The 12,836-nt window shown below is 36.2% G+C and overlaps 1 protein-coding gene across 3 annotated transcripts; it reads right to left on the bottom strand.

The window, feature by feature from the left end:
* Nucleotides 1-7,280: 7,280 nt before the first annotated feature.
* On the bottom strand, nt 7,281-12,146 carry LOC120073737 (transcription factor GTE12). Of its 3 annotated transcripts, none has more exons than XM_039026554.1 (11): nt 11,936-12,146; nt 10,287-11,237; nt 10,047-10,110; nt 9,845-9,970; nt 9,711-9,745; nt 9,567-9,627; nt 9,395-9,475; nt 9,184-9,305; nt 9,024-9,090; nt 7,978-8,099; nt 7,281-7,884 (listed from the first exon to the last, which is right to left on the bottom strand). In XM_039026554.1, exons 2-11 carry the CDS (start codon nt 11,082-11,084, stop codon nt 7,657-7,659), a joined length of 1,704 nt encoding a protein of 567 aa, XP_038882482.1. In that variant the 5' UTR covers nt 11,085-11,237; nt 11,936-12,146; the 3' UTR covers nt 7,281-7,656. The 3 variants fall into 3 exon arrangements, with proteins under 3 accessions (XP_038882482.1, XP_038882483.1, XP_038882481.1); XM_039026553.1 differs by having other exon boundaries at nt 7,290-7,884; nt 9,845-9,976; nt 11,936-12,145; XM_039026555.1 differs by lacking the exon at nt 9,395-9,475 and having other exon boundaries at nt 9,845-9,976.
* Nucleotides 12,147-12,836: the final 690 nt, after the last annotated feature.

The following is a 12,836-nucleotide window of genomic DNA, read 5'->3' as shown; positions in this document are numbered from 1 at the left end:
TCCAATCCTTCCCTCAAACCAAAATCAACCAGAGCTCACAACTCTTGGATTCTCACATCGAGAATACCAAGGTAATCTTATGTTGGTGTCCGGTTCTGTTCGAGGATTCAGTACTTGATCGTTGCGTTCGATTTTGTTCGAGGGATATACATGAAGAAAGAGTTCTTCAAAGGTATTGTCTCTCTTATCCTTTGTATTTGATTCAAAGCATGTTGTAGTTTATCTTTAATGCATAAACTGTTTAGTATGATTGTAAATGTTTAAGTTCTTTCACAATGGAGTTTGGAACGATTCGCTTCCACTCAAAGGTCTTCTATAAGTAGAGTTCCTTTAGGAGCATCCTGAGCCTAATGAGGAGAGTCGTGAGCCTGAGGTTTCAGGCCATAGGGAGGGAGCCAATATTGATCCTTCTGTATATTAGTACCTGCGGAGTATTGACAGCTCAATATCGAGATTAAATGGCCATGTATCGAACCTTGAAGGAGACACAAGGGATATCAAAGCACAATGGTCAGCTATTATGTCTATTACAATCTATAAAGGGTTCCACGGTGTGAGGCAACAAGGTCACCCACTCCACAGACAGTCCACAATCCCACTAAGTCACCCATCCCTCCTCTATCTCGGTCCTCCTCTCACCTCTACCTAGGTCACCCACCCAACCTCTACCTAGATCACCTATCTCACCCTTACCTCGGTCACCCATCCATCATTTACCTAGGTCACCCACCCAGCTCTACCTTGATCACCTACCTCACTTGTAGAGTCTCATACATCCACCTCACTCATTCCCCTTCCACCCTCAGAGCCTAATACCACAACTTCACTTATCACTCTTCCACCCACAAAGTCTGATATCACATCCTGGTCTATTTCTCACCCTGATACCTCTACCACTATTTTATCCACTATCATTCCTTCTTCATATATGAGTAAAGAGGACAATAAACCCCTAATTTCTAAGAAACAATGTCTATTGGAGTCACCACCTATCACACAATTTGACACCACACATCTCGATCCACTAGTATGATCCTTCTTTATATTTCTTATTCGATATGTTCATCATTTTGTTATATTTATGTAGGTTATGGTCAAAAGTCGAAAACCACTTGCAAGAGAATGATTGTTGACAAGTACACACCTCCGACCGAACCAAAGAAGAAAATAACGAACAAAAGGAAAGTAAGGTACAACTTTCTTTGGACAGTCCATCGATTAAGTAGCCTCTCTCAGTAGTACCTACGACACTGTTTAAAGTGACGGTCCAATACAACTTGTCAAATGAGGTTCCACCTGCTGTATTTACAGAAATGATGAATCGGGTTACCGATAAGAATACAGACTATGAGGTTCGAGAAAATTCATTTTGGCCATTATCCAAGTCATTTTTTAAGGAATTAATCGAACCAAGTTCATGGGTTAACTGCAATGTAAATTTACAATCCTTGTCTTTTTTTTCAATTAGATACAATGAACTTCTTTCTCCTAACATATACCTTAACCTGGATGCAAGCCCTAAATATTTTATTTTTGTTCGTAAAAGATAAATGTTACAGCCGATCGGATATGTGCATGAACAAGTTCACCATCTTACTAATTAGAATAATGGTAATCATTTACTGCACTTGTGAATAGGACTATGTTGGTTGATTATTGCATGTTTTTAATGTTGAGTTCACTGTATAGAATCACCTTAATACTCGAGATGGGGTATATAAACAGATTAAGAATAAGCCGACACTGCATATTTCAATAGTATGGGGGAAGAAGAAACGTATGAGGATTACATCATGGGTAAATTCGACGTCAAGTGAACAGATGTGGATTTTGTGTATACGACAACAAAAATCAGTGAATATTGGATGTCAATTGCAATCGACCTAAATAAAGGACAGTTGTTTGTGTTCGATACACTATCATCCATCACATCAAAGAAGAAGCTAGAGTCTTTACTTGAACCTTTGACTTACACCCTACCATCGCTCCTTCACTATTGTGGCTTCAAACGTTGGAAGCCGAATCTAGAAATATCCTGTTGGAAAATATCCTGACCTACTACTACGAACATACAACACGGGTCCCTTGATTATGGAATATTTGCAATCAAATTCTTAGAGCATTTGGTGGTGGGTAGTGATCCTTTTGTAATCACTCAGGAGAAGATGAGTGACTATAAGATGCAGTTGGCATGTCAGTTACAGGCGAACACTCCATATTATTGATGTATATAAAACCTCATTGTACTTTTACATATGATGTATATAAAATGTCAGTGTAATTTTACTAACATATCGTATACAGATAGCAAGAGTTAGAAAGAGCGAGACTTATAGACAACGAGACATTTACAGAACGAGCCATAAATAGATATAAACATATTAAGTAACATTACTAGAGAAAGCGAGATTAGCAAGAGCGACACTAAAAGAGAGCGAGACAATTACAGAACGAGTCATAAAAAGATATAGACATGTTAAGTATCATTAATATAGAGAGCGAGATTAGCAAGAGAAACACTAAGAAAGAACGAGACAATACAGAACGAGTCATAAAGAGATATAAACATGTTAAGTAACTTTACTATAGAGAGCGAGATTAGCGAGAGCGACACTAAGAGAGATCAAGACAATTATAAAACGAGTCATAAAGAGATATAAACATGTTAAGTAATGTTACTATAGAGAGTGAGATTAGCAAGAGCAACACTAAGAGAGAGCAAGACAATCACAATTTAAGAGTATACATTATTCTTGGAAAGTAGCACATACAATTTAAACACCTTACACAATGGACATTTGTTTGTACATAGAGCATATAATGAGGATTAAAAGTGGCACATAGAAAATCAATCTCGACCAACATTTGAATCATTTCTACTATGTTTAGTATGTCGCCCAGACGTAAGTAGTTCACTGCAGTTTTGTCGATTATGCCCATAATTCCCACACCTACCACATTTTACTTGTCTGCGATATTCTCCTCTAGATGGTACTCTTCGTCGCCCGACTTGTGCCACTGTTTTAGGAGGAAGAATATTCTTTTCCACATATCTCAAAGGTTTCTTCCATTCAGATGTGATCGAGTAGATTTACAGACTCTGTATAAGCAACCATGAGGGAATCAACACTATAAAATTGACTGCAAAGACTTTGGATGAGGATGTTTCATTCCCGGGCAACCACAATTGCATGTGAACATGGGATACCAATCGAGTCAAATTTCTGACACGTACATTTCTTCATATGAAGGTTCACAATACTATCCAATCTATTGTCCCACACATGGACCCTATAATAACCAATCGGCTCAACTCGATATTGTTTGCTCTTATAACACTCACTTGCTAATCGGTTTTCACAATAATCCGAGGGTAACATCGTTTGAGATGTCCAATAATTTCTTCGCTCATAAAACCACGACTGGATGAGACCTCTAACATGTTCCAATAAGCACATTCGGGCAGCTGTCGATATTCTTTAGTCAAGGAATTGAAATACTTTGCACTATTAGACGTCATGTTATCATTCTGTTTGGTAAACATGTACCCACCTTTCAAGACCGATATCCTCCAAATATTTTGTTATAGCACCATCTCAAAAACTACGAAGTTGGTCTTATTGTGCTTAGAACTCTGACATGCAGAATGCCCTGGTTGCATCCTTGAACATCCAAACAATCGTACTGTCCTTAAAGTTTGAAATAATATTATTTTCTATGTGGTACGTGCATAATCCATGAAATGTCATGGGAAAAACTGAACGAATGGCATTGCCAATAGATACCACTCAATCGAACACGAACACTAAATTAGGGGGTTCTCCAATGGCACACTTCAAATTCGACATAAGCCATTTTCATGCTCAATTAGTTTCATTGTCTACTATGGCTTATGCTAGTGAGTATACTTGGTTGTTACCATCCATGGAAACGTCGACCAACATGGTCCTTTTGTATTTCCCTTTCAAATGAGACCCATCAACAATTATCACAAGCCGGAAACTTGCAAAACCTCTAGACCCTAATGTCATAACATGTACTTGAAATGCACATTATTGTCAAGTTCGATTTCAAATCTTGTACCTAGATTCTCCATTTTTAACGCTTTACCGTAAGCATGTAAAATGGTGTATGACTCTTCTAGAGTACCCCTAGCAAGAACATAGGCGATTTCTTCTGCACGTCATGTTTTATCGTAACTTATGTTTACGTCGTACTCTTTCCTCATATCCTCAATGACGTGACAAGGTTTATAAACATGTCTTATGCCTGTAAACTTGTCTTTCATTAGCTGGCCAACTATCACAGTCGTTGCTTATTTATGGTCATGATTCAAAATTCCAATAGAACATATGTGCGACCGCATATACTTTGTGATCTTAATTACATCGTGAGATTTTCACTACACGAAGGCTCCACTTACAACTTTCCCCAATAAATTTGACAGTGAACAAAGACTTACTTGACTTCCTTATCTTATATTCAAAATTATTGTTTATGGACAGAGTAGATAATCTCATTTTCAACATTTTTACTCAAAAAAAAGTTGACCAACTTCAATATCTGTTCCAGATGAAGAGGTACCAGGCATAATCAATTCTTCTCTACGACATGAAGACATGGAATTCAATCATGTTAATCTCTCATTAACAGCGATTGCAGGTCCACGCACCTTTGTAGGACTACAATCCATAGAATTCAATCATGGTGATCTCTCATTACCACTCACTGCAAGTCCACGCACCTCTGTAGGACTACAATCCATAGAATTCAATTCTGTTGATCTCTCATTACCAGCCACGAAAGGATCAACTTCTGAAGGACCACAATCCATTGAATTCAATCCTGTTGATCTTTCGTCATCAAGCACTGGTCCGTTACATTGAGTTTCTTTTTCCAAGTCCCATGGATAGTGTCATCACTGCCTATTGATAATGTTAATGGTTGAGTGTTCATAGACAATGGAATATCATCCTCTTCTCGATTAAGCTCATATGATTCCTCGTACTGTCTGTCTACCCTCGTATCATCATAACTCATATTCACATTTTCGTCATGGTTCGATTTTAGCATTATAAATAGTTGAACTCTACAAAGATCTTTCCGGAAAAGAAGGAAGCAAACATCACCATCGTTTCGTATGTACTATGGAGGGGCTTCATAGTCAAGCTTATATTTAACTCTCATGATAACATAAAACTCTGAAAAACTTACATTTGTAACCATGTAAATTTGAGCTTTAAGTTCTTCATACTTCAATGTAATAGGTACAATAATTCTTATTAGCTCGCCTTCAATATACAAGATTTGGTTCTCATCCCAATCACCTCCGTATCGAATGAGTAAACACTTTTATGTCATCCTACAAATCAAGAGAACATTTTTCATTAAGTTATACAAGCGGATGAATATCGTCTAATACAAGCTTATTGACTTTTGTTTCAAATTGTTTCATTCAAAACCCCTTGAATTTAACCATAGTTAAATTCAACATAAAGTGAGGAATTATCATTTGATACTCAGCATAACATCATTCATAGGAATATAAAGGAAAAGTTGCATCCAAGTGTCAGAATAACAAACCAAAGAAAGAACCAACCATAACAATGAAACAACAAAACCAAGCTAAACATATAATTTAACACATGTATTCTCTAGTTTGAGGTGGGAAAAGTGTATGAATTGTCAGAAAAAAAAAAAAAAAAAACTTTGAGAGAGTATATATAATCAGTTATTTGAGTGAGACACATGCCCCTAGCTCCTTAATAGATCGACCCCTCAAAATGGTAGAAGAGTTTGGTAGAATTGACGTTTTGAACTTTAGCGCTAAAAGAAAATCCTACAGCCCTGATACCTATACTAAGATAAAAGAAAACGAAAAAAATCTTTAAAAAAAAAATGAAGAATGATCTCAAACTATAGCAACACCGTTCATTGGAATCTTGAACTATTTGATTTTTTTTTTTTTTTCAAATAAGTTTTGCTCTTTGTTTTCACGAGATTTCAATAGAAATTTATTTCATGAAAGTTGAACTTTGTATTTGTATTAATTTTGTAGAAAGTGAGTACAATCTCTAATACATAATATTTTCATGCTTTCATAATAAACTAGTCTTTAAGCTGATTGATCTTCTTAGATGATCGGCATTTGGGCTTGTTGATCTTCTTGAACGATCGACCTTTGGGCTTGTTGATCTTCTTGAACAATCGGCATTTGGACTTATTGATCTTCTTGAACGATCGACCTTTGGGCTTGATGATCTTCTTAGACAATCGGCCTTTGGGCTTTTTGATTTTCTTGGATGATCGATTCTTGAACAATCGGCATTTGGACTTGTTGATCTTCTTGAACGATCGACCTTTGGGCTTGATGATCTTCTTAGACAATCGGCCTTTGGGCTTTTTGATTTTCTTGGATCTTTGGGCTTTTTGATTTTATTGGATAATCGACCTTTGGGCTTGTTGATCTTCTTGGACAATCGGCCTTTGGGCTTTTTGATTTTCTTGGATGATCGACCTTTGAGCTTGTTGATCTTCTTCAGAGAAACTTATTTCGTGGAGTTGAACTTGAGTTGGTGTTGAAGTTGATGTTGAGTGATTCGGAGAAGCTTTCAGCATATAAAGCTTTAGAGAAGTTATGTTCTTCAGATCCTTGGAGCTTCAGTTCTTCAAAGAAATTTTGCCTTCCATTCCTCCCTCCCTCCTCCCAAATGAAGAGATAATTCTCATGGGTCTTACATGAGTTTGGACCTAATTACTTTATTAGGCCCAAATTAGATTTCGACTAAAATTAGGTCTAGACCCATTTGTTATTGGACCAAAATATTGAACTTCAACTTAATCTTTAATTTAACCTAAAATTTCCCCATGGTTTTGATTTGGACTTTAAATATTCGACCCAATCCAACTTATAATTTTTTCAACATGCTCAAAGTTTCATTGATGATGTAACAATCCGTGATTCATCGAAATTTCTCATTCAACACACTTATTTCTCAATTTCTTGTCTTCAGATTATTAGCAATGAGTTACAAAAGCGTAGAGCGTGAACTCGGAGAAACCAAGGATGTCTGTTGCAGGTTTTTTCAGCCCCCAAGCTCTTTGCATAGATGGGACCTGTCAATTGTCTAACGTCCATGATGTAGCATTATTAGCTAATACCTAAAATGCTATTTTTCTTGTATTGTCGTTCGTCTGTGTTTTAGTCTTAGTCTATTTACCATCTTAATGGTAAATTATATGACACCACATCCGATAAAAAGAGACTAAGCACGATACAATGAACAAAGTATAAACAAATTGTAATTTAACCTGCAACTTACAATAAAAGCAGACCAAATCAATGTTCTATGAAATGTCGGTTCCACCCTACTACTATCATTTTATTCTCTTTTTTTATTATTATTTTTTTTTTTGGGGGGGGGGGGGGGAAGAGGGGGGGCCCTTGTTTCTTTTGTTCTGTTTCCCATCCACAGAACTTGGAGCTATACATCACCTCTATTCTACTAAGTTATAGTAATCGAAAAGTCCTATATTCTAACCCAACCAAATATGAATAACATTTACAAATATACTGATTCCCACGCACCAGACGGGCAAGCAGCAGTCAAAATACTTAGCTTGATAAAACAAAACAAATATCAGGAACCCCCCTCCTCAACTTCTGGAAAAAATTTCACTGTAGATGGTTTCATCATCGTCGTCCAGGAATTCATCCTTGATAAACAAACCGAGTCGTTCTAATGGGTTTTCCAACTGGCCCTCATCTAATGACCTACTCACCATTGCACGGTGATGATATTGGAGGAATAAGAATCCTCCACAGAGCTCTTCCAGCTCCTTTAGAATCTCAAGATTTTGGTCCAGATCAACAGTTCTTTCGATCTAAAAAACAGAAGGAATTGGTAAAGGATATTTGCTATGGCTAGATAACAGAATATACACATAATAAAAGTGGTTAAATAGTCGATGAATAACCTTCTGAAGAGCAATGCGAGCAGCTTCTCTGTCTCTTTCTCGCTGCTGTTTCTTCTCGGCCTCTGCTTTTAATCGCAAGGCCGTGTCAGCAGCCTTTATTTGTGCTTCTATACGTTCTCTCTCTGTATAATTCAAAAAATGAAATGCATAATCAATTAGTACATATGACATGAAAATGCATGAGATTTTTTTTTTTTTTTTGGGGGGGGGGGGATTATGAATTTGGTCCCCAGGACATAATCTTATTACTTCATCCTCCATTTTGTTAGGGATGCGTGCTTTTCTTCCATCCTATCATTTAGACTTGGTTTTAACTTAGTTGGTTATGGTTCTAATTCTTAAGAAACTTGAACTTAATACTACCTATGACTTAGTCAAACCTCAAAAATCTCCTTATTGATACCCAACGTAAATAGATGACATTCTCCTTACATCACAATTAACTGCTATTTTCAATCAAAACATATTCAGGCATGTGTCGGTTGACAAACTAGATACATCAGGGAAAAATGGTCTTTCGAGTGGGAAAAAAAGACTTAGGCCCAATTCATGAGTAACCCATGTGAACCAAATTGAAACTTACATAACCATAAGAACCAAATTAAGATTGAAACCAAATCATAAAGACTAAATTGTAACTTTTAGAATTACAGACAATTGAAATAAAGCTCAAATCATACAAATCAAATTTGTATATAACCGAATGTGAATCTATTTTACTTTAAAATAAAAAATATTATTAGCATACTAGAGCAACCATAATTCAAGCCAAGTGCAATCTTATGACCAAACTAAAAGGTGAGGTGTGTCAGCTGGCGACATGCTAGGTAAAATTAGGAGGGGAAATTAGGAAAGGCTTCGCTTCAATTTACCCTTCAAAGAAATTTACGTGGGAGGCTGCCCATAATAGAATATTTAACTAGCATTAAAATCCATTTATAACCCAACAAGATAGTTTTTTCTTATCAAATAGATTTTTTTTTTTGCAGCCAAATAAACGACAAAAATAGCATTCACGGCAATATTGCAACGAGGTTACTATTTACCTTCACGCTGCTTCCTTTCTAATCTCTCCTTCTCTTGTTGAATCTTCAGTTGATCAACTTTATCACCCTACCAAGGAAGAGGAAACAATTACTGTAAACCCACAATAGACTAATAGCAAAATGCTTATGACATCTTTATAGTGAATTAAAGAACCCCTACAAGATCAAGAAGTGTCTTCTGTTGTGCTTTCAAAATAGTTTCAGCAAAGCGACTCTTCAGCATTGCAGCACGAAGAGCCTTTTTGGGTGAAAGTTGTACATCAAAAATTGGGGTAGAGCACGCTGCAAAAAGTTAAAAGTGATGAAGTTAGTCTGATACACCTGAAAAAGAGAAAGACTGGTATATCTATCAAATTAACAGAAAAACCTACATTCTGCAGTAAAATTTGCCCCACAGGTCAAAGACTGATCACAAGGAGGTTTTCCTTCATCCTCCAAAACACTTCTAATCCCTTAACACCATTCCCAGTAATATGAGCATTCTCAGATCAGATGGATAACACGACAATAAAATTTTCATAAGAAATATGTAAGTGAACTGACCATCGGAATCTGTATCTGACTTGGACGTATGGGAAGCTGACAAGCTACTTGTTTGAGAATCCTATATTAATATACAAATATTAATTACATAAGTGATACCAAAATTTGTGAACGTTTCATAACGACTCTGCAATAGTACAATACCCGTCTGCAAGGATCATTGACCCCTGGATTTTCTCCTGATAATAATCTCTCGTTAGATTGATCTAAATTAAGAAACTAATTTTTTAGACAATTACTAGAATGAACGCAAGAAAATAATAGAACAATCAACTAACCACCAGAGGATGCATGGCCTAAATTGGAAGAAGAGCAGCAGTGGCATGCCATGCTACCACTTCCCATACACTTATGTCTCGCTGTTTGCTTGTCAAAGGAGCTAGAAGCATGTTTACTGCCAGTTTCTGTGCCTATCAGATACATGGCTAATTAGCTCCTTTACAGGGCCATAAAGCAGAACCATAATCTGCCACTTCATACCTGTATGAAAGTTCTTCCTGGGAGGCTTGGGTGCACAAGTTGGAAGTGTTTTAGCACGATCAACCTAGCAAATTTAATCCATCATGCAAGATAAAAATGCTGTCTAATTCACCATGGGTGCTATATAACCAAGACAACCGAATGAGACAAAATGCATTACACAGATTTTATTGTATTACCAGCAATACAACTTGAAATAAACGTAAGGAACCTTAAACAAAATGCATGGATATTACTTGCCTCAGCACCATTTACATTTGAAGGTGGCTTACTAACATTCTCTTCAGGTCCTGTCGACTTTTTATTCAATAAAGAACCATGTGATGATGGAGTTCGGGAAATCTTTTCTCCTGGTGGTCCATTTGAAGGTTTTTCTCGCTGAAAATTTGATCTTCCACCAACCCATTTTTCCTTTGGCAGTCTCCACTTCTTCTCAAAAATTTCGAGCAGCTCCTTTGCTATCTTATGAACATGGTTACCAGGAGGATTGTAAAGCATGGCATTAGAAAATGTCAGTCTAATATCAGCTGCAAATTCTTCACTTGCCTGATACAAATTTCTCTCTAGTTTGGATTTAACAGTTCCCAAATCCATAGGATCAGTGATGATTGAGAAGTAATCAGGAATCTTCAATGCCACAGGATCCACAGGCTGGTTGAAAACCCAACCAAATCGGTGGGTCATAAGTGTTCTTAAAATTGAAGAGCATTGTTGTGTAGTACCCCGGTCCAACTTCTGCTTCTTCTCTCTTGGAGATTCTATATCCTCAGTTGCTCTGCGCTTTTCAGTGATCGTGATAGAAGATTTCGACTTGCAACAGGCAGCAGCAACGGTCTTACCATTACTAAAAGCATTCAATGAATATTTGAATGTGCCACTGCCATCCATCTTCAACCCATTCCTGCCCATAAAAGACAATTTTTGGCCTACAAGCTTCCCAAGTTCACAAGATTGTGAACCCAGATGATCTTCAACTCGTTTACCAGCAAATTTAATTTTCAGCTTTTTGCTCGGTACAATGGTTTCAGTGGCAATCATTTTGACCCAAAGCAATGTCAAAATCCAAGACTCGAAGGGAGTTAGACAATGAATTTTTTAAAAGCGACCAATACCATCAGAAAAGTGGCATCCCTCAAGCAGATAAGGAATGATGTAAGAACTACTCATCTCGAAGTTAAACCTGCAGAGAGCCTGAATAGAAAACAAAATTCAGTCATAAAAGAGACACGTAACCCACTAAATGACTAACAAAAAACCAACAACGTGATATTATAGCATCTCATAATCCCACCAACATGGGAGTGGGAACAATCAAAAACTAATAGGGCACCAATAGTGTTATTAACAAATAATAACAGATCATGTCCTCATAAAAAATCGCGCTCTAGAAAATCTATAACTTTCGGTGGAAACATAAGCACTTGACGTTACGTATTGAGCACAAGGAAGAGTTTCTACTGCGAACGGAACGTGAAACTATCAACTTAAAGGGAAAGAAGAAAAAAAAAAAAAAACTCAAAATCCACAGTACGTATCTCAGAACTACTTTCTACATGAAAGTTGAAAGATCTCAGAATAGAAAATACCAAGAGATCAAAAAACCGAGAAGAATTAAACAAATTCAAGAAAAATATACTGGGGTATAAGCAAACCCTAGTTTCATGATCTCAAAAATCTCGAAACGAAAAGAAATAATAAAACAGAGGAGGGAAAAGCAAACGAAGAACAGAGGAACTCTAAAAATTTTGTCAAATCGAATAAATAGATATGAATATATAATAATTTCCAGAAACCAGCATAAGACTCTAGAGGGGCTACGAATTTGAAGGAACCCCAGCTCACCTACAACGGCGGCGGCCGAGAAGACTTCGAGAGAAAGAGAAACTTACCCAGATCGACTGAGAGCTCTGGACGTTTGTAGATTGAATAGATGAACGACGGAAGCGGCGGCGGCAAGAAGAATTCGAAGAGAGGGCGAAAAGCCCTCCTCGAAGAAAACAACCGCGCGAAGATGGAGAAGAAAAGGCGATAAGCCTTAGGGTTTATGGAGGACTACCTTCTTCTATTGCTATTGGTGTTGACTGTCAAGTGATTTACAGCTGGTAGGGTTTTTCCCCTCCCATTTATTGTTATCGTCTCGCAATATTTACTAATTTTTTACATCATTAATATTCTATTTTATTTTATTTAAATTATGAAATATATATATGTGTGTATTTTAATTTTAGAAACTCCTTTTTCTTTACCATCTTGGTATTTTCCTTTCTTCTTCGGGTAAATATGTCAGCACCTTACATTTGTTACAAAAGTATTTTTGTAAATAGGGTCTATTTTAGATTAATTTTTTAATTGAAAATTAGAATTTAAAACAAGAGTATCTACTCTCTAAAATTAGTTTCATTTTCGGGCTTAGTTTGAAATTGTTGTAGTTTCTAAAATAATCATCCGTAGTTGTACTTTTAGAAAAATCAATATAAAATAAGTAAAATAGTGTTGGTAAATTTTAATTTTAAATTATTTATTAAATTAATAATAAATTTGTGTAATTTAGTGATATGAACAAAAGTAGATCTAAATAATTATTTGAAAATATATATTTTGGCAACTAATTTTGTTTAATTAATTTTTTTTATAAACAAGTTTAAAAAAAATAATTACTATAAGAAATCGAAGCAATTAAAATTTGGAATAAATGTGAGAAAATAAATTAATGGAATGAAAATTTGAGATAGATCTAAAAGTTGAATCTTATAACTTTTACTTGCTAGATCAAATTTGAAATTGATTCTA

The sequence above is a fragment of the Benincasa hispida genome, chromosome 3 (assembly GCF_009727055.1).
Source record: "Benincasa hispida cultivar B227 chromosome 3, ASM972705v1, whole genome shotgun sequence".
Classification (NCBI taxonomy): Eukaryota; Viridiplantae; Streptophyta; class Magnoliopsida; order Cucurbitales; family Cucurbitaceae; genus Benincasa; species Benincasa hispida.
The sequence above is the reverse complement of the archived record's forward strand: the minus strand, read 5'-3'. Positions and strand labels throughout refer to the sequence as shown.